Source organism: Lynx rufus, unplaced genomic scaffold (genome assembly GCF_022079265.1).
Source record: "Lynx rufus isolate CCGP_SWC_20201006 ecotype Redwood Valley unplaced genomic scaffold, mLynRuf1.p SCAF_9, whole genome shotgun sequence".
NCBI classification, from domain to species: Eukaryota; Metazoa; Chordata; class Mammalia; order Carnivora; family Felidae; genus Lynx; species Lynx rufus.
In genome coordinates this window covers 61,065,436-61,087,993 of record NW_025814897.1, presented here as the reverse complement: position 1 = coordinate 61,087,993, position 22,558 = coordinate 61,065,436, and the positions used below count along the sequence as shown (strand labels likewise).

General features: G+C 38.1%; 1 protein-coding gene across 1 annotated transcript; it reads left to right on the top strand.

Annotated features, from left to right (window-relative positions):
- Positions 1-15,693: 15,693 nt before the first annotated feature.
- Positions 15,694-16,641, top strand: LOC124506256 (olfactory receptor 51A7-like). The gene has a single exon (XM_047072280.1). It carries the CDS (start codon positions 15,706-15,708, stop codon positions 16,639-16,641), a length of 936 nt encoding a protein of 311 aa, XP_046928236.1. The 5' UTR covers positions 15,694-15,705.
- Positions 16,642-22,558: the final 5,917 nt, after the last annotated feature.

Genomic DNA, 22,558 nt, shown 5'->3' with positions numbered 1-22,558 from the left:
AAACCAATGAAGAATTTACCCAGGGAAGTAACATAATCATATTTGCATTTTAAGATACTCAGCAGGGCTATGATATAAAGAATGCATTAGGGAAGGGTTGATAAAGGAAAAGCAAATAAGAAGTGTTGCAGAAGTCCAAGTAAGAAATCATCGAGCACCACGGTACAACTGGCAAGAAGAGTGCATAGTATCATGAGATATATAGAAGAAAGAAATTTCATGACTTGGAATTTTCATGATTTGGTATTTATTGTATGTGTGGTTTTAACAATAGTCAGGAAGGAATGAAGATCACTTCCTGGTTTGACTTCTGAAGAATCAAGTGTATGAGAGTTCTATTTAATGAGATAAAGAATACTTTATAAGGAACAGGCTTAAAGGGAGGAATTAATTAATTGCATTTTGAAGATATTGAGCTCCAGTTGCCTATGTAACACAGAGAGTGTATAGTGGTTAAGAACTCAAGCTCAGGAATAGGTCAGCCTGAGATGAATCCAGATTATATTCAGATTACTAGCTATGTATCCAGAAAAGTTTGTTGTTGTTTTTTTACCCTTATAAGCTCCTACTTTCTCATCTGTCGAACAGGGATAAATAATACCTCCTAATGGGTTAATAGAGGAATAAATGTAATAAGGTACCATATATTATGTAAAGCATTTGGTACAATATATGGCACTTAGTAAATGGTTAATAATTGTGAAGTATTATTATTATCATTACTCTCATTAAAAAGTGTAGTCAATTAGGCATTTGGAGCTTGGAAAAGAAGTCCATGGTGTGGAAATAAATTCATGACCTGGAATCATATTTTAAATGTATAGTAGGGCAAGACTACTCCCTCACCCATCTCTCTCAAAGAAAACTTAGAATTGGAGTCATAAACTCAAATCCCTGTGGAGGCCATTCAGTAAAGTCAAGGAGTGAAGAAAAATAGTGGAACATGAATAGCAAGTGGTAGGGTATGATCTGTGGCAAACCATATCTTAGTTCAATTTTTGAACAATCCAGAGTTACATGAATGAAATAAACCATTATTATACAGGCTCTGTCCTATTGATGACCACTTTGCACATCTGGCCTATCAGTATCCCCAAACAGCCAATTTCTTTCAATTTGTTCTTTTTCCTTTTTATCCTGGAAGACATAGCATAAAAAGTTTTAGAACAAAGGAAGTGGCTCCAAAGAGACTGGAGCCCAGTCCTCATGTCTGCAATTTTAGTAGTCATTCAATTTCTCCAGAAAGAAATTCAGGCTTCCCAACACCTTGACTTTAGGTCAGTATAACTCATATCAGACCTCTAAACTGTAGAATTGTAAGATAATAAATTTTCATTGTTGTAAGCCATTGGGTTTATGATGATTGTTATGCAGCAATAAAAAACTAATACAGCATCCTGACATACAACATACCATAAGCAAAGGATTAGGTGTAAGTAACAGTGTGAGATCTATATTACATTGTTGGAGTGCAAGCCAGAGAATTAACAGAAAAAGTAGTAGATAAAAGCAGGTATTGAATAATGGAAAACCTTTGTGCAAATATGGAGCCTCACCACTACCTTGTAACTTATTGGACATCTCTTGAAGGATTTTAGGTGTGGTGACATTTATATTTTAAAAAGATCCTTTAAACAGTTAATCTCAACGTACAAGATTATAGGTTAATCCAAGGGAAATTTTAAATCTGAACTAGGAAAGCTTCAGGGAGAATCAATGAGTGAAAAAAATATTTGAGATATCTTAATATGGGAGGATCTTCACAGTTTGATGAATAAACCTGGTTTAAAATTTATATTTACTTCCATGTCTACAACCAAGTATTACTGTCTTGCAAATGAGGGCAATGCTACCTATTTTTTTTAAACCACTTTATTGACGTATGATTGACATACAAAAAGCTATACATATTTAATGTGCACAACTTGGTGAGTTTAAGATGCAGCTGTTTTTTTGTTTTTGTTTTTGTTTTGTGGGTTTTTTTTTTGTTCTTTTAAATTTACATCCAAGTTATTTAGCATATAGTGCAACATTGATTTCAGGAGTAGATTCCTTAATGCTCCTTACCCTTTTAGCCCATCCCCCACTCTCACAACCCCTCCAGCAACCCTCTGTTCTCCATATTTAAGATTCTCTTATGTTTTGTCCCCCTCCCTGTGTTTATATTATTTTTGCTTCCCTTCCCTTATGTTCATCTGTTTTGTATCTTAAATTCCACATATGAGTAAAGTCATATGATATTTGTCTTTCTCTGACTAATTTCGCTAAGCATAATACCCTCTAGTTCCATGCACGTAGTTGTAAATGGCAAGATTTCATACGTTTGATAGCCAAGTAATACTCCATTGTTTATATATACCACCTCTTCTTTATCCATTCATCAGTCGATGGACATTTGGGCTCTTTCCATACTTGGCTATTGTTGATAGTGCTGCTATAAACTTTGAGATACATGTGCCCCTTCAAAACAACATATCTGTATCCCTTGGATAAATACCTAGTAGTGCAATGATCCATCAGGGTCATAGAGTAGTTCTATTCTTTAATTTTGTGAGGAACCTCCATACTGTTTTCCAGAGTGGCTGTACCAGTTTGCATTCCCATCAGAGTGCAAAAGAGATCCTCTTTCTCCACATCCTCACCAACATCTGTTGCTGCCTGAGTTGTTAATGTTAGCCATTCTGACAGGTGTGAGGTGGTATCTCATTGTGGTTTTGATTTGTATTTCCTTGATGAGGAGTGATGTTGAGCATTTCATCATGTGTCAGTTGGCCATCTAGATGTCTTCTTTGGAGAAGTGTCTATTCATGTCTTTTGCCCAATTCTTCACTGGATTCTTTGTTTTTTTGGGTGTTGAGTTTGATAAGTTCTTTATGGATTTTGGATACTAACCCTTTATCTGATATGTCGTTTGCATCTATCTTTTCCCATTCTGTCGGTTGTCTTTTAGTTTTGCTGATTGTTTCCTTCACTGTGCAGAAGCTTTTTATTTTGATGAGGTCCCAGTAGTTCATTTTTGCTTTTGTTTTCCTCACCTCTGGAGACATGTTGAGTAAGAAGTTGCTGCAGCCAAGGTCAAAGAGGTATTTTCCTGCTTTCTCCTCGAGGATTTTGGTGGCTTCCTGTCTTAGGTTTAGGCCTTTCATCCATTTTGAATTTATTTTGGTGTATGGTGTAAGAAAGTGGTCCAGGTTCATTCTTATGCATGTCGCTGTCCAGTTTTCCTAGCACCACTTGCTGAAGAGACTATCTTTATTCCATTGGATAATTCTTTCCTGTTTTGTCAAAGATTAGTTGGCCATATGTTTGTAGGTCCATTTCTGGGTTTTCTATTCTGTTCCATTGATCTGAGTGTCTGTTTTTGTGCCAGTACCATACTGTCTTGATGATTACAGCTTTGTAATACAGCTTGAAGTCCGGGATTGTGATGCCTCCAGCTTTGGTTTTCTTTTTCAAGATTGCTTTGGATATTCAGAGTCTTTTCTGGTTCCATACAAATTTTAAGATCATTTGTTCTAGCTCTGTGAAGAATGCTGGTGTTATTTTGATGGATATTGCATTCAATATATAGATTGCTTTGGGTAGTGCAATGCTACCTTTCTAATCATGGCAGATGAACAGTATCCTAGCCTCCTATTTCAACATGCCTGTCTTTGTATTTTATTATTTTATTTTATTTTTATTTTTATTTTCAAGAGAGAAAGAGTGCATGTAAGTCAACATGAGAGGGGCAGAGAGAGAGAGAGAGAGAGAGAGAGGGAGAGAGAATGTGAGTGGGGGAGGGGCAGAGGGAGAGGGAAAGAGAGAATCCCAAGTAGGCTTCATGCCCAGCACAAGGCCCGATGTGGGGTTTGATCTCACAAGCATGACTTGAGCCAAAATCTGGAGTCAGACACTGAACTGACTGAGTCACCCAGGAGCACCTCAACATGTCTGTCTTTGAATATTCAGTCACATATGTATGCACCTTCATTGTTTAGTGGAATATGCAAATTTGATGATAATTTAAGTATAAAGAAGATATATTTAAAATAATTAGCATATGTATATCTGGGAACAAAGATGTTAAAAGTAAGATGGCCCCACTTACCATCACTTTCGGTGACTTACTTAGGAATTTTGCTATCCATTCCTATAGTTTAGACTCTGTTGGGCTGGGGTCTTCCCAGAGTGGGGGACACAGCAAGAATACAATTAAAATTTAAGTTGCAGCTCTTACCTAGGAACTTTGATCTTCTCAAGTCCAAAAGCCAGAGGACAGGAAAAGAAGTCACTAACCTGGTAGGTGTAATTAATCCCTAATCAGGAAAATATAGGGATTCTGCCTAACAGTGGGAGGATGGAAGAAAATGTTCAGCACCCAGAAGGCTGCCAAATTTTGATGATGAATGAACAAGTGCAGCAGTCATACCCTGAGAAGAGCATGGTATCCAGAGATTCATACTTTTTGGGAAAAAGGATCTGGGTCACCCGCCATGAAATCCACCTAGACAGTAAAGGCACTAGCTGAAGGTGAGGGGAATTTAGAATACATGGTAGAGGTGGAAAATGATAAGATAAATTGAGGCTTTAAGAATACTGCAGTGAGTGGGTCTGTTGTAGTTCATTCTCTATCCTTCTATATTTATGTTTCCTCAGGCAAAGGAACCAACCTAAACAATGGAGGGGCTATTCCCAGACTGGATGAAGCAGTTGGATATAAGTGGTGCTAGAGCAGACTCTAATAAATTCAGTCCGCACTATTGCAGAGCTGAGTCCTGGCTGCTATTGGAATATAGCTGAGTCCTTCTGGATTTTTCTTTAATTCTATTTTTTAAAGTTTATTTATTTATTTATTTATTTATTTATTTATTTATTTATTTTTGAGAGAGAGAGAGAGAGAGAGAGAGAGAGAAGAGAACATGAGCAGGGGAGGGACAGAGAGAGGGAGAGACTCTCAAGCAGGCTCTGTGATGTCAGCATAGAGCCCAACGTGGGGCTCAAACTCATAGACAGTGAGATCATGACCTGAATAAAATCAAGAGTCAGACGCTTAACCAACTGGGCCACCCAGGTGCCCCTGGGATTTTTCTGATCCAAATGAAGCTACCTCACCCAAGTTACACTCCTGGTTGGCGGAGCAGATCTCATTCAGTGACCTATTGATGCAGGAGTACATAAATCTTGCCTCTTTGCCTCAATCTGGGATAACTTTGAGGGCTATTCCAGTTCCAGAGTTTTCTGTAGGATTGGCAGAACTATCCATTACAACTGCCTTTCATATCAAATTATCTATCTAACCAGTCAAGATTCCTCCACACTCCTACAGACATTTTTACTGAAAGTCCATACACACACACACACACACACACACACACACACACACACAGACAGAGACTGAGAGAGAGGGAGACAAAAAAGATACCCTTCATGTTAATCTTCATCTTAGAGTCCATTCTTGAATCAATCCTACTTTAATACATTCAAATGTTGGCTATTTGGGGTCTTTTCTTGTTCCATACAAATTTTAGCATGGTTTGTTCTAGCTCTGTGAAGAATGCTAGTGTTATTTTGATAGGGGTTGCATTGAATATGTAGATTGCTTTGGGTAGTATTGACATTTTAACAATATTTGTTCTTCCAAACTATGAGCATGGAATGTTTTTCCATTTTGTGTATGTGTGTGTCTTCTTCAATTTCTTTCATAAGATTTCTATAGTTTTCAGTGTATAGATTTTTCACCTCCTTGGTTAGGTTTATTCCTAGGTATTTTATAGTTTTTGGTGCAATTGTAAATGGGATCAATTCCTTGATATCTCTTTCTGATGCTTCATTATTGGTGTATAGAATGCAGCTGATGTCTGTACATTGATTTTATATTCTGCAACTTTGCTGAATTCCTGGATCAGCTATAGCAGTTTTTTGGTGGAGTCTTTGGGTTTTCCATGTAGAGTATCATGTTGTTTGAAAAAAGTGAGAGTTTGACCTCCTCCTTGCCAATTTGGATGCCATTTATTTATTTGTCAAAGCAATCCTGAAAAAGAAAACCAAAGCTGGAGGCATCAAAATCCCGGACTTCAAGCTGTATTACAAAGCTGTAATTATCAAGATAGTATGGTACTGGCACAAAAACAGACACAGAGAACAATGGAACAGAATAGAAAACCCAGAAATGGACCCACAAATGTATGGCTGACGAATCTTTGGAAGCAGGAAAGAATATCCAATGGAATAAAGACAGTCTCTTCAGCAAGTGGTGCTGGGAAAACTGGACAGCGACATGCATAAGAATGAACCTGGACCACTTTCTTACACCATACACCAAAATAAATTCAAAATGGATGAAAGGCCTAAATGTAAGACAGGAAACCATCAAAATCCTTAAGGAGAAAGCAGCAATAATCTCTTTGACCTCAGCCGCAGCAACTTCTTACTTGACATGTCTCCAGAGGCAAAGGAAACAAAAGCAAAAATGAACTATTGGGACCTCATCGAGATAAAAAGCTTCTGCACAGCAAAGGAAACAATCAGCAAAACTAAAAGGCAACCAACATATTGGGAGAAGATATTTGCAAATGACGTATCAGATAAAGGGTTAGTATCCAAAATCCATAAAGAACTTATCAAACTCAACACCCAAAATCAAATAATCCAGTGAAGAAATGGGCAAAAGACATGAATAGACACTTCTCCAAAGACATCCAGATGGCTAACAGACACATGAAAACATCCTCAACATCACTCATCATCAGGGAAAGACAAGTCAAAACCACAATGAGATACTACCTCACACCTGTCAGAATTGCTAACATTAACAACTCAGGCAACAACAGATGTTGGCAAGGATGTGGAGAAAGAGCAACCTTTTTTGCACTCTGATGGGAATGCAAACTGGTGCAGACACTCTGAAGGTTCCTCAAAAGTTAAACATAGAACTACCCTAGAACCGAGCAATTGCACTACTAGGTATTTATCCAAAGGATACTGGAGTGCTGTTTCGAAGAGGCACATGCACCCCAAAGTTTATAGCAGCACTATTGACAATAGCCAAAGTATGAAAAGAGCCCAAATGTCCATCGACGGATGAATGGATAAGGAAGAGGTGATATGTGTGTGTGTGTGTGTGTGTGTGTGTGTATACGTATACATATACATATATATATACATATACATATACATATACATATACATACACAATGTGTGTATATGTATACACACACACACAATGGAGTATTACTTGGCAATCAAAAAGAATGAGATCTTACCATTTGCAATTACATGAATGGAACTAGAGTGTGTTATGCTAAGCAAAATTAGTCACAGAAAGACAAATATCATATGACTTCACTCATGTGGAATTTAAGATACAAAACAGATGAACATAAGGGAAGGGGAGCAAAAATAATATAAACACAGGGAGGGGGACAAACCATAAGAGACTCTTAAATACATAGAACAAACTGAGGGTTGCTGGAGGAGTTTTAGGTGTGGGGATGGGCTAAATGGGCAAGGGGAATTGAGGACACTTGTTGGGATGAGCACTGGGTGTTATACGTAAGTGATAAATCACTAAATTCTACTCTTGAAATCATTATTACACTATATGTTAGCTAACTTGGATGTAAATTAAAAAAAATAAATTAAAATAATAGATTCAAACTAATAACTTCTGAAAGAGATGGATTTTGGAGTTTTTTGTTTTTGTTTTTGTTTTTTCATGGAGACTGTAAGTAAATATATTTTATATGTTAAAGAACATACCCATGAACATTTTTGAGACAGATAAATAATGCTAATAGAAATCTATTTTCTTGGGACGCCTGGGTGGCTCACTCCATTGAGCATCTGACTTCAGCTCAGGTCATGATCTCATAGTTCATGAATTCAAGCCCCACATTGGGCTCTGTGCTGACAGCTCAGAGCCTGGAGCCTGCTTTTGATTCTGTGTCTCCCTTTCTCTGCCCCTACCCCACTCATGCTCTGTCTCTCTCTCAAAAATAAATAAAACATTTAAAATATTTAAATGAAAGAAAGAAATCTATTTTCTCTTGGTCTCCTGGGTGGCTCAGTTGGTTAAGCATCCAATTTTGGCTCAGGTCATGATCTCACAGTTTGTGGGCTTGAGCCCCATGTTGAGCTCTGTGCTGACACCTCAGACCCTGGAGCCTGCCTTGGATTCTGTGTCTCCTTCTCTTTCTGACTCTCCCTTGCTCATGTTCTGTCTCTCTCTCTTTTTCAAAAATAAATAAACAACAACAAAAAAAAGAAATCTATTTTCTCTTGTTAAAATGTCTATATTACCCAAAGAATCTACACATTTAAAGCAATTCCTGTCAAAATACCACCAGAATTTTTCACAGAGCTAGAACAAACAATCCTAAAATTTGAATGGATCCATGAAACACCATAATAGCCAAAGTAACCTTAAAAAAGAAAAGCAAAGTTGAAGACATCACAATTCTGGACTTCAAGTTATATTACAAAACTGTAGTGATGGTACTGACACAATAGCAAAAATGAACTATTGAGACTTCATCAAAATAAAAAGCTTCTGCAGAGTAAAGGAAATAATCAACAAAATTAAAAGCCACCGTATGGAATAGGAGAAAATATTTTCTTTTTTTTTTATATATATATGAAATTTATTGACAAATTGGTTTCCATACAACACCCAGTGCTCATCCCAAAAGGTGCCCTCCTCAATACCCATCACCCACCCTCCCCTCCCTCCCACCCCCCATCAACCCTCAGTTTGTTCTCAGTTTTTAACAGTCTCTTATGCTTTGGCTCTCTCCCACTCTAACCTCTTTTTTTTTTTTTCCTTCCCCTCCCCCATGGGTTCCTGTTAAGTTTCTCAGGATCCACATAAGAGTGAAACCATATGGTAACTGTCTTTCTCTGTATGGCTTATTTCACTTAGCATTACACTCTCCAGTTCCATCCACGTTGCTACAAAAGGCCATATTTCATTTTTTCTCATTGCCACATAGTATTCCATTGTGTATATATACCACAATTTCTTTATCCATTCATCAGTTGATGGACATTTAGGCTCTTTCCATAATTTGGCTATTGTTGAGAGTGCTGCTATGAACATTGGGGTACAAGTGCCCCTATGCATCAGTACTCCTGTATCCCTTGGATAAATTCCTAGCACTGCTATTGCTGGGTCATAGGGTAGGTCTATTTTTAATTTTCTGAGGAACCTCCACACTGCTTTCCAGAGCGGCTGCACCAATTTGCATTCCCACCAACAGTGCAAGAGGGTTCCCGTTTCTCCACATCCTCTCCAGCATCTATAGTCTCCTGATTTGTTCATTTTGGCCACTCTGACTGGCGTGAGGTGATACCTGAGTGTGGTTTTGATTTGTATTTCCCTGATAAGGAGCGACGCTTAACATCTTTTCGTGTGCCTGTTGGCCATCTGGATGTCTTCTTTAGAGAAGTGTCTATTCATGTTTTCTGCCCATTTCTTCACTGGGTTATTTGTTTTTCGGGTGTGGAGTTTGGTGAGCTCTTTATAGATTTTAGATACTAGCCCTTTGTCTGATATGTCATTTGCAAATATCTTTTCCCATTCCGTTGGTTGCCTTTTAGTTTTGTTGGTTGTTTCCTTTGCTGTGCAGAAGCTTTTTATCTTCATAAGGTCCCAGTAATTCACTTTTGCTTTTAATTCCCTTGCCTTTGGGGATGTGTCGAGTAAGAGATTGCTACGGCTGAGGTCAGAGAGGTCTTTTCCTGCTTTCTCCTCTAAGGTTTTGATGGTTTCCTGTCTCACATTTAGGTCCTTTATCCATTTTGAGTATATTTTTGTAAATGGTGTGAGAAAGTGGTCTAGTTTCAACCTTCTGCATGTTGCTGTCCAGTTCTCCCAGCACCATTTGTTAAAGAGGCTGTCTTTTTTCCATTGGATGTTCTTTCCTGCTTTGTCAAAGATGAGTTGGCCATACGTTTGTGGGTCTAGTTCTGGGGTTTCTATTCTATTCCATTGGTCTGTGTGTCTGTTTTTGTGCCAATACCATGCTGTCTTGATGATGACAACTTTGTAGTAGAGGCTAAAGTCTGGGATTGTGATGCCTCCTGCTTTGGTCTTCTTCTTCAAAATTCCTTTGGCTATTCGGGGCCTTTTGTGGTTCCATATGAATTTTAGGATTGCTTGTTCTAATTTCGAGAAGAATGCTGGTGCAATTTTGATTGGGATTGCATTGAATGTGTAGATAGCTTTGGGTAGTATTGACATTTTGACAATATTTATTTTTCCAATCCATGAGCAGGGAATGTCTTTCCATTTCTTTAAATCTTCTTCAATTACCTTCATAAGCTTTCTATAGTTTTCAGCATACAGATCTTTTACATCTTTGGTTAGATTTATTCCTAGGTATTTTAGCTTCTTGGTGCAATTGTGAATGGGATCAGTTTCTTTATTTGTCTTTCTGTTGCTTCATTGTTAGTGTATAAGAATGCAACTGATTTCTGTACATTGATTTTGTATCCTGCAACTTTGCTGAATTCATGTATCAGTTCTAGCAGACTTTTGGTGGAGTCCATCGGATTTTCCATGTATAATATCATGTCATCTGCAAAAAGCGAAAGCTTGACTTCATCTTTGCCAATTTTGATGCCTTTGATTTCCTTTTGTTGTCTGATCGCTGATGCTAGAACTTCCAGCACTATGTTAAACAACAGCGGTGAGAGTGGGCATCCCTGTCGTGTTCCTGATCTCAGGGAAAAAGCTCACAGTTTTTCCCCGTTGAGGATGATGTTAGCTGTGGGCTTTTCATAAATGGCTTTTATGATCTTTAAGTATGTTCCTTCTATCCCGACTTCCTCAAGGGTTTTTATTAAGAAAGGGTGCTGGATTTTGTCAAAGGCCTTTTCTGCATCGATTGACAGGATCATATGGTTCTTCTCTTTTTTTTTGTTAATGTGATGTATCACGTTGATTGATTTGTGAATGTTGAACCAGCCCTGCATCCCAGGAATGAATCCCACTTGATCATGGTGAATAATTCTTTTTATATGCCATTGAATTCGATTTGCTAGTATCTTATTGAGAATTTTTGCATCCATATTCATCAGGGATATTGGCCTGTAGTTCTCTTTTTTTACTGGGTCTCTGTCTGGTTTAGGAATCAAAGTAATACTGGCTTCATAGAATGAGTCTGGAAGTTTTCCTTCCCTTTCTATTTCTTGGAATAGCTTGAGAAGGATAGGTATTATCTCTGCTTTAAATGTCTGGTAGAACTCCCCTGGGAAGCCATCTGGTCCTGGACTCTTATTTGTTGGGAGATTTTTGATAACCGATTCAATTTCTTTGCTGGTTATGGGTCTGTTCAAGCTTTCTATTTCCTCCTGATTGAGTTTTGGAAGAGTGTGGGTGTTCAGGAATTTGTCCATTTCTTCCAGGTTGTTCAGTTTGTTGGCATATAATTTTTCATAGTATTCCCTGATAATTGTTTGTATCTCTGAGGGATTGGTTGTAATAATTCCATTTTCATTCATGATTTTATCTATTTGGGTCATCTCCCTTTTCTTTTTGAGAAGCCTGGCTAGAGGTTTGTCAATTTTGTTTATTTTTTCAAAAAACCAACTCTTGGTTTCGTTGATCTGCTCTACAGTTTTTTTAGATTCTATATTGTTTATTTCTGCTCTGATCTTTATTATTTCTCTTCTTCTGCTGGGTTTAGACTGCCTTTGCTGTTCTGCTTCTATTTCCTTTAGGTGTGCTGTTAGATTTTGTATTTGGGATTTTTCTTGTTTCTTGAGATAGGCCTGGATTGAAATGTATTTTCCTCCCAGGACTGCCTTTGCTGCGTCCCAAAGCGTTTGGATTGTTGTATTTTCATTTGGATTTGTTTCCATATATTTTTTGATTTCTTCTCTAATTGCCTGGTTGACCCACTCATTCGTTAGTAGGGTGTTCTTTAACCTCCATGCTTTTGGAGGTTTTCCAGACTTTTTCCTGTGGTTGATTTCAAGCTTCATAGCATTGTGATCTGAAAGTATGCATGGTATAATTTCAATTCTTGTAAACTTATGAAGGGCTGTTTTGTGACCCAGTATATGATCTATCTTGGAGAATGTTCCATGTGCACTCGAGAAGAAAGTATATTCTGTTGCTTTGGGATGCAGAGTTCTAAATATATCTGTCAAGTCCATCTGATCCAATGTCTCATTCAGGGCCCTTGTTTCTTTATTGACCGTGTGTCTAGATGATCTATCCATTTCTGTAAGTGGGGTGTTAAAGTCCCCAGCAATTACCACATTCTTATCAATAAGGTTGCTTATGTTTATGAGTAATTGTTTTATATATTTGGGGGCTCCCGTATTCGGTGCATAGACATTTATAATTGTTAGCTCTTCCTGATGGATAGACCCTGTAACTATTATATAATGTCCTTCTTCATCTCTTGTTACAGCCTTTAATTTAAAGTCTAGTTTGTCTGATATAAGTATGGCTACTCCAGCTTTCTTCTGGCTTCCAGTAGCATGATAAATAGTTCTCCATCCCCTCACTCTCAATCTAAAGGTGTCCTCAGGTCTAAAATGAGTCTCTTGTAGACAGCAAATAGATGGGTCTTGTTTTTTTATCCATTCTGATACCCTATGTCTTTTGGTTGGCGCATTTAATCCATTTACATTCAGTGTTATTATAGAAAGATACGGGTTTAGAGTCATTGTGATGTCTGTAGGTTTTATGCTTGTAGTGATGTCTCTGGTACTTTGTCTCACAGGGTCCTTCTTAAGATCTCTTGTAGGGCTGGTTTAGTGGTGACAAATTCCTTCAGTTTTTGTTTGTTTGGGAAGACCTTTATCTCTCCTTCTATTCTAAATGACAGACTTGCTGGATAAAGGATTCTCGGCTGCATATTTTTTCTGTTTAGCACACTGAAGATCTCGTGCCAATTCTTTCTGGCCTGCCAAGTTTCAAAAGAGAGATCAGTCACGAGTCTTATAGGTCTCCCTTTATATGTGAGGGCACGTTTATCCCTTGCTGCTTTCAGAATTCTCTCTTTATCCTTGTATTTTGCCAGTTTCACTATGATATGTCGTGCAGAAGATCGATTCAAGTTACGTCTGAAGGGAGTTCTCTGTGCCTCTTCGATTTCAATGCCTTTTTCCTTCCCCAGTTCAGGGAAATTCTCAGCTATAATTTCTTCAAGTACACCTTCAGTACCTTTCCCTCTCTCTTCCTCCTCTGGGATACCAATTATGCGTATATTATTTCTTTTTAGTGTATCACTTAGTTCTCTAATTTTCCCCTCATACTCCTGGATTTTTTAATCTCTCTTTTTCGCAGCTTCCTCTTTTTCCATAACTTTATCTTCTAGTTCACCTATTCTCTCCTCTTCCTCTTCAATCCGAGCTGTCGTCATTTCCATTTTGTTTTGCATTTCGTTTAAAGCGCTTTCAGCTCCTCGTGACTGTTCCTTAGTCCCTTGATCTCTGTAGCAAGAGATTCTCTGCTGTCCTCTATACTGTTTTCAAGCCCAGCGATTAATTTTATGACTATTATTCTAAATTCACTTTCTGTTATATTATTTAAATCCTTTTTGATCAGTTCATTAGCTGTTGTTATTTCCTGGAGATTCTTCTGAGGGGAATTCTTCTGTTTGGTCATTTTGGATAGTCCCTGGAGTGGTGAGGACCTGCAGGGCACTTCCCCTGTGCTCTGGTGTATAACTGGAGTTGGTGGGCGGGGCCGCAGTCAGTCCTGATGTCTGCCCCCAGCCCACCACTGGGGACACAGTCAGACTGGTGTGTGCCTTCTCTTCCCCTCTCCTAGGGGCGGGATTCCCTTTGGGTGGCGTGGCCCCTCTGGGCTACTTGCACACTGCCAGGCTTGTGGTGCTGGGGATCTGGCGTATTAGCTGGGGTAGGTAGGCAAGGTGCCTGGGGGCAGGAGGGGCAGGCTTAGCTCGCTTCTCCTTAGGTGATCCACTTCAGGAGGGGCCCTGTGGCATCGGCAGGGAGTCAGATCCGCTGCCAGAGGTTTGGCTCCACAGAAGCACAGAGTTGGGTGTTTGCGCTGAGCGAGCAATTTCCCTGGCCGGAACCGGTTCCCTTTGGGATTTTGGCTGTGGGATGGGGGGGGGAGATGGCGCTGGCGAGCGCCTTTGTTCCCCGCCATACTGAGCTCTGTTGTCCAGGGGCTCAGCAACTCTCCCTCCCTTTGTCCTCCAGCCTTCCCGCTTTCTGAGCAGAGCTGTTAACTTATGACCTCCCAGGAGCTAAGTCGCGCTTGCTGTCGGAACACAGTCCGTCAGGCCCCTCTGCTTTTGCCAGCCAGACTCGGGGGCTCTGCTTGGCCGGCGAGCCGCCCCTCCACCCTGGCTCCCTCCCGCCAGTCCGTGGAGCGTGCACCGCCTCGCTGCACTTCCTACCCTCTTCCGTGGGCCTCTCGTCTGCGCTTGGCTCCGGAGACTCCATTCTGCTAATCCTCTGGTGGTTTTCTGGGTTATTTAGGCAGGTGTAGGTGGAATCTAAGTGATCAGCAGGATGCGCGGTGAGCCCAGCGTCCTCCTACGCTGCCATCTTCCCTCCCCAAGCTTCTCAATTAAACTCTCACTTCTCTAGGAAAGGGGTAAAAACCAACATGCTCTATGTATCTTGGAACCCCACTGTCCCCATTAACTTAATTCCATAAAGAAAGAGAAAACACTTAAAGGAACATAGTAAGCTCAGTTGTGTATAAAAACAAAAAACAAACATAGTTGTAGAGCATCTATTTATCTTATGGTGTCAGAAAAAAAAAAAAAAAGGATTCAGAGAATACCAGTCTTCCTCATCACCAACATGTCTACCACTTTGCCACTCACCATGGCTGGCCTATAGTCCAATTGGCTAAGTCACTTTGTATTTATGAGAGCATATGTTGGACTATAAAGCAAGCCTAAGAATCTCTCTCTCCTCCCATGCTCATGGATGGAGAGTACTGATATAGATTAATCATGTTAAAGAACATTCTATCTGCTCTATATAAGAAAATGGGATTTTTCATTATACTATATAAGAGAGGGTTAACAGTCAAGTGCACATCACCTATTTTCTGTCCTTTCTTTGTACTTCTTCCTGTGGAGAGCTTGTGAGTAAGATCAGCTTTAGAAGCTCAAGCCCTTGCCTAAAACATATTTGGAGCAAAAGTCTATAGAAATTAGAGAAACCACTTAGTATCCACTCTCTTAAATCTACTTTCTCCAGGTTCCTGTTTTTTTTTTTCTTTTTGTTTGTGTGGGGGGGGGAGGGTTGTTTTTTATTTTTTGGGTTTTTGTTTTGTTTTGTTTTTTGTTTGTTTATTTAATTCTAGGCTTACTCTGGACCAAACTAAAATAATTATCCTATGGTTCAGCGTAACTGTATAAAATTTTTCATTAGATTGGGATGGGAAGGGGAATATCCTAATAGAAAAGGGGGGAATTTATTTGCAGGTCACTGCTCTTTATGTGAGTAGCTTTTCTGAAGACTTTATGGAGAAATGTGATTGGTAAAGATAGTTCCTATATTCCTGGTTCTCCTTGTCAGTTAACATTATCTGACTCTATTACTAATAGTTTGTTCAGAAGAAATACTTCATTATTTTATTCCAGGATATGAGTCTTTCAAAACTGTATTTTCTTTATGTCTCAGAGGAAAGTGCTTAAAGGAGTGTTTTTTATGCTGAAAATGTCATTTATGTTAAAGGTGTCATTTCAGATCTGGGAATAAACACTTTCCATCTGATTCATCATGCACAGTATCAATTCCTCTAACATTGAGATCGCCACCTTCTTCCTGATTGGAATCCCAGGACTGGAACATATTCATGCTTGGATCTCTGTCCCCATCTGCTTCATGTACCTGGTGGCCATCTTTGGCAACTGCACCATCCTCTTTGTGATCAGGACAGAGTCCTCACTCCATGCACCCATGTACTATTTCCTTTCTGGGTTGGCTGTCTCTGACCTGGGCCTCTCCCTCTCATCCCTCCCCACTATGATGAGGATATTTGTTTTCAATGCTACAGGAATTTCCCCAAATGCCTGCTTTGCTCAAGAATTCTTTATCCACGGATTTACAGATATGGAGTCCTCAGTGCTCCTGGCCATGTCTTTTGACCGCTTTTTGGCCATATGTCACCCTCTGAGATACAGCTCTATCCTCACCAATGCCAGAGTTGCCAAAATGGGCCTGGTGTTTCTAATTAAAAGCACGCTCTTAGTGCTCCCATTCCCTTTCACTCTCAAAAAATTGACATATTGTAGGAAAAGCCTACTTTCTCACTCTTATTGTCTACACCAGGATGTCATGAAGCTGGCCTGCTCTGACAACACAGTCAACTTTTTCTATGGTTTCTTTGTTGCCCTCTGTATGATGTCAGACAGTGTATTCATTGTTGTGTCCTACATATTCATCCTGAAGACGGTGATGGGAATTGGATCCCATAAGGAGCGGCTCAAGGCTCTCAACACCTGTGTCTCCCACATCTGTGCTGTGCTCATCTTCTATGTGCCCATCATTGCTTTGGCCTCCATGCACCGTTTTGGCAAGCACAAGTCCCCAGTGGCCATGATCCTCATTGCGGACATTTTCTTACTAGTACCACCTCTGATGAATCCCATTGTATACTGTGTGAAGACGCGGCAAATTCGTGAGAAGGTTTGGGGGAAATTATGTCTAAAATAAAGGTATGGGGAAAAGTAAGGCAAGGTCAACCAAGAGTGGAGAATTAAATAATATATCTCTAAGCAAAGTATTATAGATGTTTATTGTTATCTCCATTAATCATCCTTATAATCACTACAACATGTGGGCTGGGCACTGAGGTCTGTGAGCCTAGGACTGATGTGGGCATTGACAGGTGAGTATGGAATAGTTTTACAATACTAGTAAAATCATGAATCAATATACTGCTTTGGAATTTTAGTTACACTGTTTACTGCACAAGGGTAAATACACATAGAAGTAGAGCTTGTGCCCCCTTATGGAAAATGAATACTGGGGCACCTGGGTGGCTCAGTCAGTTAAACGTCTGACTTTAGCTCACAGTTCACTCACAGTTCACAAGTTTGAGCCCCGCGTCGGGCTCTGTGTTGACAGCTCAGAGCCTGGAGCCTGTTTCGGATTCTGTGTCTCCCTGTCTCTCTGCTCCTCCCCTGCTTGTGTGCTCTCTCTTTCTCTCAAACAAATAAAAACATTAAAAAATTTTAGAAAATAAATACAAAAGGAGTTGGAAGTTAAAAGGTGATATGCCAATCCAATTGGATTTTCCTTCAGGCAGCCTTCAGACATGTATTTGTTGAGGGTTCTTCAGTCAATTCAATGCAAATCCTTGATTTCCCACTTAAGGAAAGAAGTGTATTGTTAAGTCCAAATTGGTTAAAATTTTTCTCCCTTTGCTCTTTCCTTAGTAATCAAAAGGGACAACCAGTGATTGTTTTTAATGTTAGAGCTTTCATAGCCTGGAAATATGAGAATAAACTCTCTCACAACATCCTTTAAGACAGATCAGATTTTTTCTCTATATTACAACAAGGCTCCAAGAAATTATAGTTATTAAAAGGAGAATGAGAGAGTATGCTGCTAGTAGTAGGAGATAGGAAAGCTAGTAGTTCAGTAATTTTTAAAACACTGATATTCTTAACTACTTTAAAATAATGGCTCTCATGCTTGTTTAGGCACTTGGTATTTTGACCTATGATATATCCAATTACACTAAACAAGTTAGAAATAATTTTAAACTGGCAGAAAATATGATCATATGTTAAGCAATATAAAATCATATTCATACATATATGATTCCATTTTTTGAAAAGATAAGTGGCCCAGGGGAACCTCAGTGGCCGAGTTGGTTAAGCATTCAACCCTTGATTTTGGCTCAGGTCATGATCTCATGGTTCATGAGATGGAGCCCGTCTTTGGCTCTGTGCTGACAGCACAAATCCTGCTTGGGATTCTCTCTCCCTCTCTCTTTGCCCCTCCCCCGCTCATGCACATGCATACACTCTCTCAAAAATGAATAAACATTAAAAAAAAAAGATAAATAGCCAACTAAAGTAGATTGGCTATCTCAGTATACATTCTGTAAAATTCATCTGTTTCCTATTCATCTGTTATTTGTGAGTACTTCATAGTAGACAAAGTATAAAACATAAATTTTAGAATAAGTCAACCAAAACTCTTAAAAAGTCTGTACTATGGATTGGGAAAAAATGATTGGTAATCAATTTCAATGTTTCATTATCTCAGTTGAACTCACAAATATTTAGTATTGTTTGTTCCAAAGAACCATTTTGAACAAGATGTTCTCTGTTGAATAAATATTCTTATATATTTTATGTCCCCAGGTGAGTTTAACTGAGTTCTTATTGCTCAAAAGCTGACCCATTCTGGATGCCCATAGTTTAACCAAGAAAGGGAGGGACAAACTTTTGGGCTTCCTCCCAGATTGTTTTCAGTTATGTTATTAATTCACCTGTCTGTCTTACTTCAATTTTGTTTCCTTAAAGAAACTGTATACATTAAATTTATTATCATATCTCCAGACTTGTACGCTGTATATAATGACATCTGGATAGCAGTCTGACACATTTCTCAACTTTGAGAAAAGAAGCACACATGCACACACACACACACATACACACACACAAACCTTTGAACAGTCAGAATATGATGATAAATTGTAAGCACACAGAACATCTAGAATGATAGAAACACTATTGCCAAATGAATGAGATGTAACTATAAATTTTAAGTCAAAGAAGTTGCCCTGAAAAATAGTTCATGTCCTGTTTAGCCACAAGAAAAAATAAACAGGTTGTCATGAAAGAAACAAGAAGAATATTATCCTCCATTTTTTTAGTATTTGCCCTCAAATAAGAAACTCAGATCTTTACAAAACAGAAACTGCTCAAGTCATAACATGTCAATAATGTTTATCTGGATCATAAGAGTGAATAGGCTAACATCTGTTTTCCTCAATTATAATATAGGCTCAATGTATTTCCAATCAAGCTTCCAGGAACATTTCACTGAGAGTGTAGCAAAATAATTCTAAAAAAAGTTTTACAAATGTCAACTGGAAAATATAAGATAAGAACAAATAGAAAGTGTAATAAAGTTTCATATGATAGCAACATTTATTAAACAGCTATAAAATTGCATGCAGTTTGCTCAACAAATCAATGGGAAGGACAACGAAAGAATAAACACTTCAACATGCTCTAAATGATATGAAAGTAATATATAATTAAGGAATATCAGAACCTTATTGAAAATAGGTTATTCAAATAATAGTGGTAGAAAAAATTACAACCTATTTAAAAAACCATAATTGTGTGTGATCCTTTATTACACACAAAAATAAACTAAAGTAAACTGGGAATTAAGTACAAATATGTTTTTTTCAAGTTTTTATTTAAATTCCAGTTAGTTAACATACGGTATAATTCAGTGTTCACCAGGCACCAAACACTGGGTTATATACTTACTTGTATTAACACAATTAACTTTTGTAAGAACATGGGAAGGTAGATTTTATTAATTCCTCCTGTTTTGTGGACTTAGAAGCTAAAGCTTTGAGAAGTTAAACAAGTTTTCCAAAAATACAGAACTATAAAGTGTTAGGAGCTTAAATCTAAACCCATTTCCAGAGCCTACAACCTCATGCACTACAGCAGACCAACTATTATTTTATCTCCTTATAAATTTAATAATTCACATTCTAGGAATAGAAGAACACAATCAGAGGGGTGATCAAATATTTATTTCTAATATATATCAAGGATTATTGTCTATGATAAAAATACTGTAAACTACTGAAATGTTAAACATAAACCATGATACACAAATAATATTAAGTATTATTCACCTATGCAACACAGAATCAACAACTAAGTGGCCTAAGTGGCATTTGTTAAGCACTGTATTAGATGATAAGGATTAAATGAAACTTACATTTATGCTATCAAGGGGTTTACAGTCTGGTGGTGGGGAGAACAGTAAATAAAAATTTAAATCCACGGAGTAAAGTATGATAAGTTTAAGCACACATATAAGAAAGCAAATAAAAGAATAAAAGACTGGTAACTTGACCATTATAGTGGAGAATCAAATGAGAGAGCTTCCTAGGGGAAGTAAAGTCTAATATAAAAATGTAATATATGATTAACAGAAAATGATAAATAATTTCAAGCAAATAGGATATACATCTGAGTATACACTACTATCCTAGTTAATAAATGTATCTGTATGTACACATATGTTGGTTTATTAAAAAAAGATAGTTATATATCATAAAATTCCTCATTAGTAGGATTGCGGGTGATTTTTGTTACCTTTTTAATCACAAAATTTTAATTGTATATAGTACACATATGTGTGTATAATTATATGTACTTACATACATACAAGATATAATTAGAACAATCCCCAAATTATTAAACACATCCTTTGAAGTAACAACAAAACACATTCATGTCCTATTAACAACTGCTATGGGGAATAAAAAACACTGATAAAAGTGTTTTTGGTATTGAGCAGGTGAGTTACATTTTAAGCCAGATATGAAAAGCACATTTGGAATAATAAAAGATTAACAGACATGCAGTAGACTGCCTTAAATATTGGCCATCATAAAACTGGAAGAATGCTTGCACATTTCTACAATTGTTTACCTAAAACTCTTGCAATTCAGAATTTCTTATACTCTAAACATCTCTACAACCCTGGAGGCATTACCCTGTATTCAAGCACAGCTATATTTCTGAGGTGAAATGTGTAGATATTCACTCAATGTAGAATAAATAATGACCATAAATACATTCATACCTGTTTATGCTAGCTTTTGCTGCCAATAAGTTTTGGCTCCAAACTTAGGAAAAAAATTTTAAAGTGTTTTTCCAGATGTTATAAAATTCAGGAATTGTAAATGGAGTTGGGGATCTAAGAACAAAAACTTTTAGAAAGGTCTGTAAGGAAGCAATTAAGGAGCCATTGGTATTTGTAAGAACTGATGAGGAAAAGTCTGGATAGTTAGAGTAGGGTGTGCTCTGGCATGTCTACTCTGCCACAGGTTGATTCCAGGATCAGAGACTGGTGTCTCTTGGTTTGGGCAAAGCAGTCACAAAATTGTCAGTGTTTGAGCAGAACAGAAAGCCAAGGCAAACACACAAGAGTTTGGAAGCGGTATTCCTTGTCTGCCAGGAGTAGGAAGGTGATGTAAGGAGAGGAGACAGGTGGCTCAGATCAGAATTTCTGCTTGGTCTCCTGTACTCAGACATGAATTATCCTGAGTGGAAGAGAGTTTCATAACTTTGTATGTAAAAAAAACCAAAAAACAAAAACAAAAACAAAAAAAACTTAGGAGAATTCCCCCAACATCCTATCAACTCTATAGTGAGGTTCCTTCTCTTTTATTATTACTATTATTATTGTTGTTGTTGTTGTTGTTGTTATTGTTATTATTATTATTGTTAATCTTTATTTATTTTTGAGAGAGAAGAGACAGAGTGAAAGTAGTGGAGGAACAAAGAGAGAGGGAGACACAGAATCCAAAGTAGGCTCCAGGCTCTGAGCTGTCAGCACAGAGCTGGACACAGGGCTCGAATTCACCAACTGTGAGTTCATGACCTGAGCTGAAGTCTGGTGCTTCACTGACTGAGCCACCCAAGCACCCCAGGTTACCTCTTGACCAAATAAGCATTGTTAAGCAAGGTATTCTAAAGATTTCCTACTAAGCATCAAAGTCACTGTGCAATTCTACAATGACAAGTACACCAAAAAGTCCAGGAGCCCAACAGCTAGGTAAAAACTTAACCACCCATGAAACAAGGGCAAATAGAAAAAAAGTACTGTCCTGAAGCCCAGCAGACACAGAAGAGGTGCTTCAGAGTGAGAATCAGAACTGTATTAGAATATATAGGCAATGGGAAAAATAATGAAGAGTGATACGTAACTTTAGATATTGGACTCATTGGAGGTATAACAAATAGCAATTAGTTCAGTGACAATTTCACGTTTGCTGAGGAGATAAAGGATTCAAGAAAAGATAGAGGTTCAGGGAGTGCATCTGCAAGGAGACGGGGCTCCCTAGAAGTGACTTTAGGAACTGAAATCAGTGTGTAAGAGTTTCCTAGAGTTTTAAATTACAACTTGCAATGTGCGTGTTTTTGCACACACATGTAACTCTTTCACTTACCACCTCAAGGAAAAAAAAAAATCTCTGATACCCCCTGGGAAATCTTACCACAGAAATAAATGACTTTTTGGCAGCTGAACACAGACATAAAATTATATATATTAATTTTTGGTCTAAGAATTACCGTTTTTAGGCAGATAATTAAATTGTTCAACCAGAATAAAATGATATTATTGTGCTTTTAATGTGCACAGGAGTTCCACATAATTATTTTAAATGTTTGAGGGACATATACACAATTAATTTGGTTTTGAATGGTAGTTTTTTTTTTTAACTTTTGATAAGCTTAGGGGAAAAGTATTCTCTTTCTGCTCCTATGATTTAAGTGAAACTGCTTCAGTAACTAAAATGCCTGGTGGCACAGACCTAGATCCTTTTATTGCTCAAATATAACTTCTCTCTACT

Excerpts from the sequence above, each read along its gene's own strand:
- LOC124506256 (XM_047072280.1), top strand. The coding sequence starts at position 15,706 with ATGCACAGTATCAATTCCTCTAACATTGAGATCGCCACCTTCTTCCTG.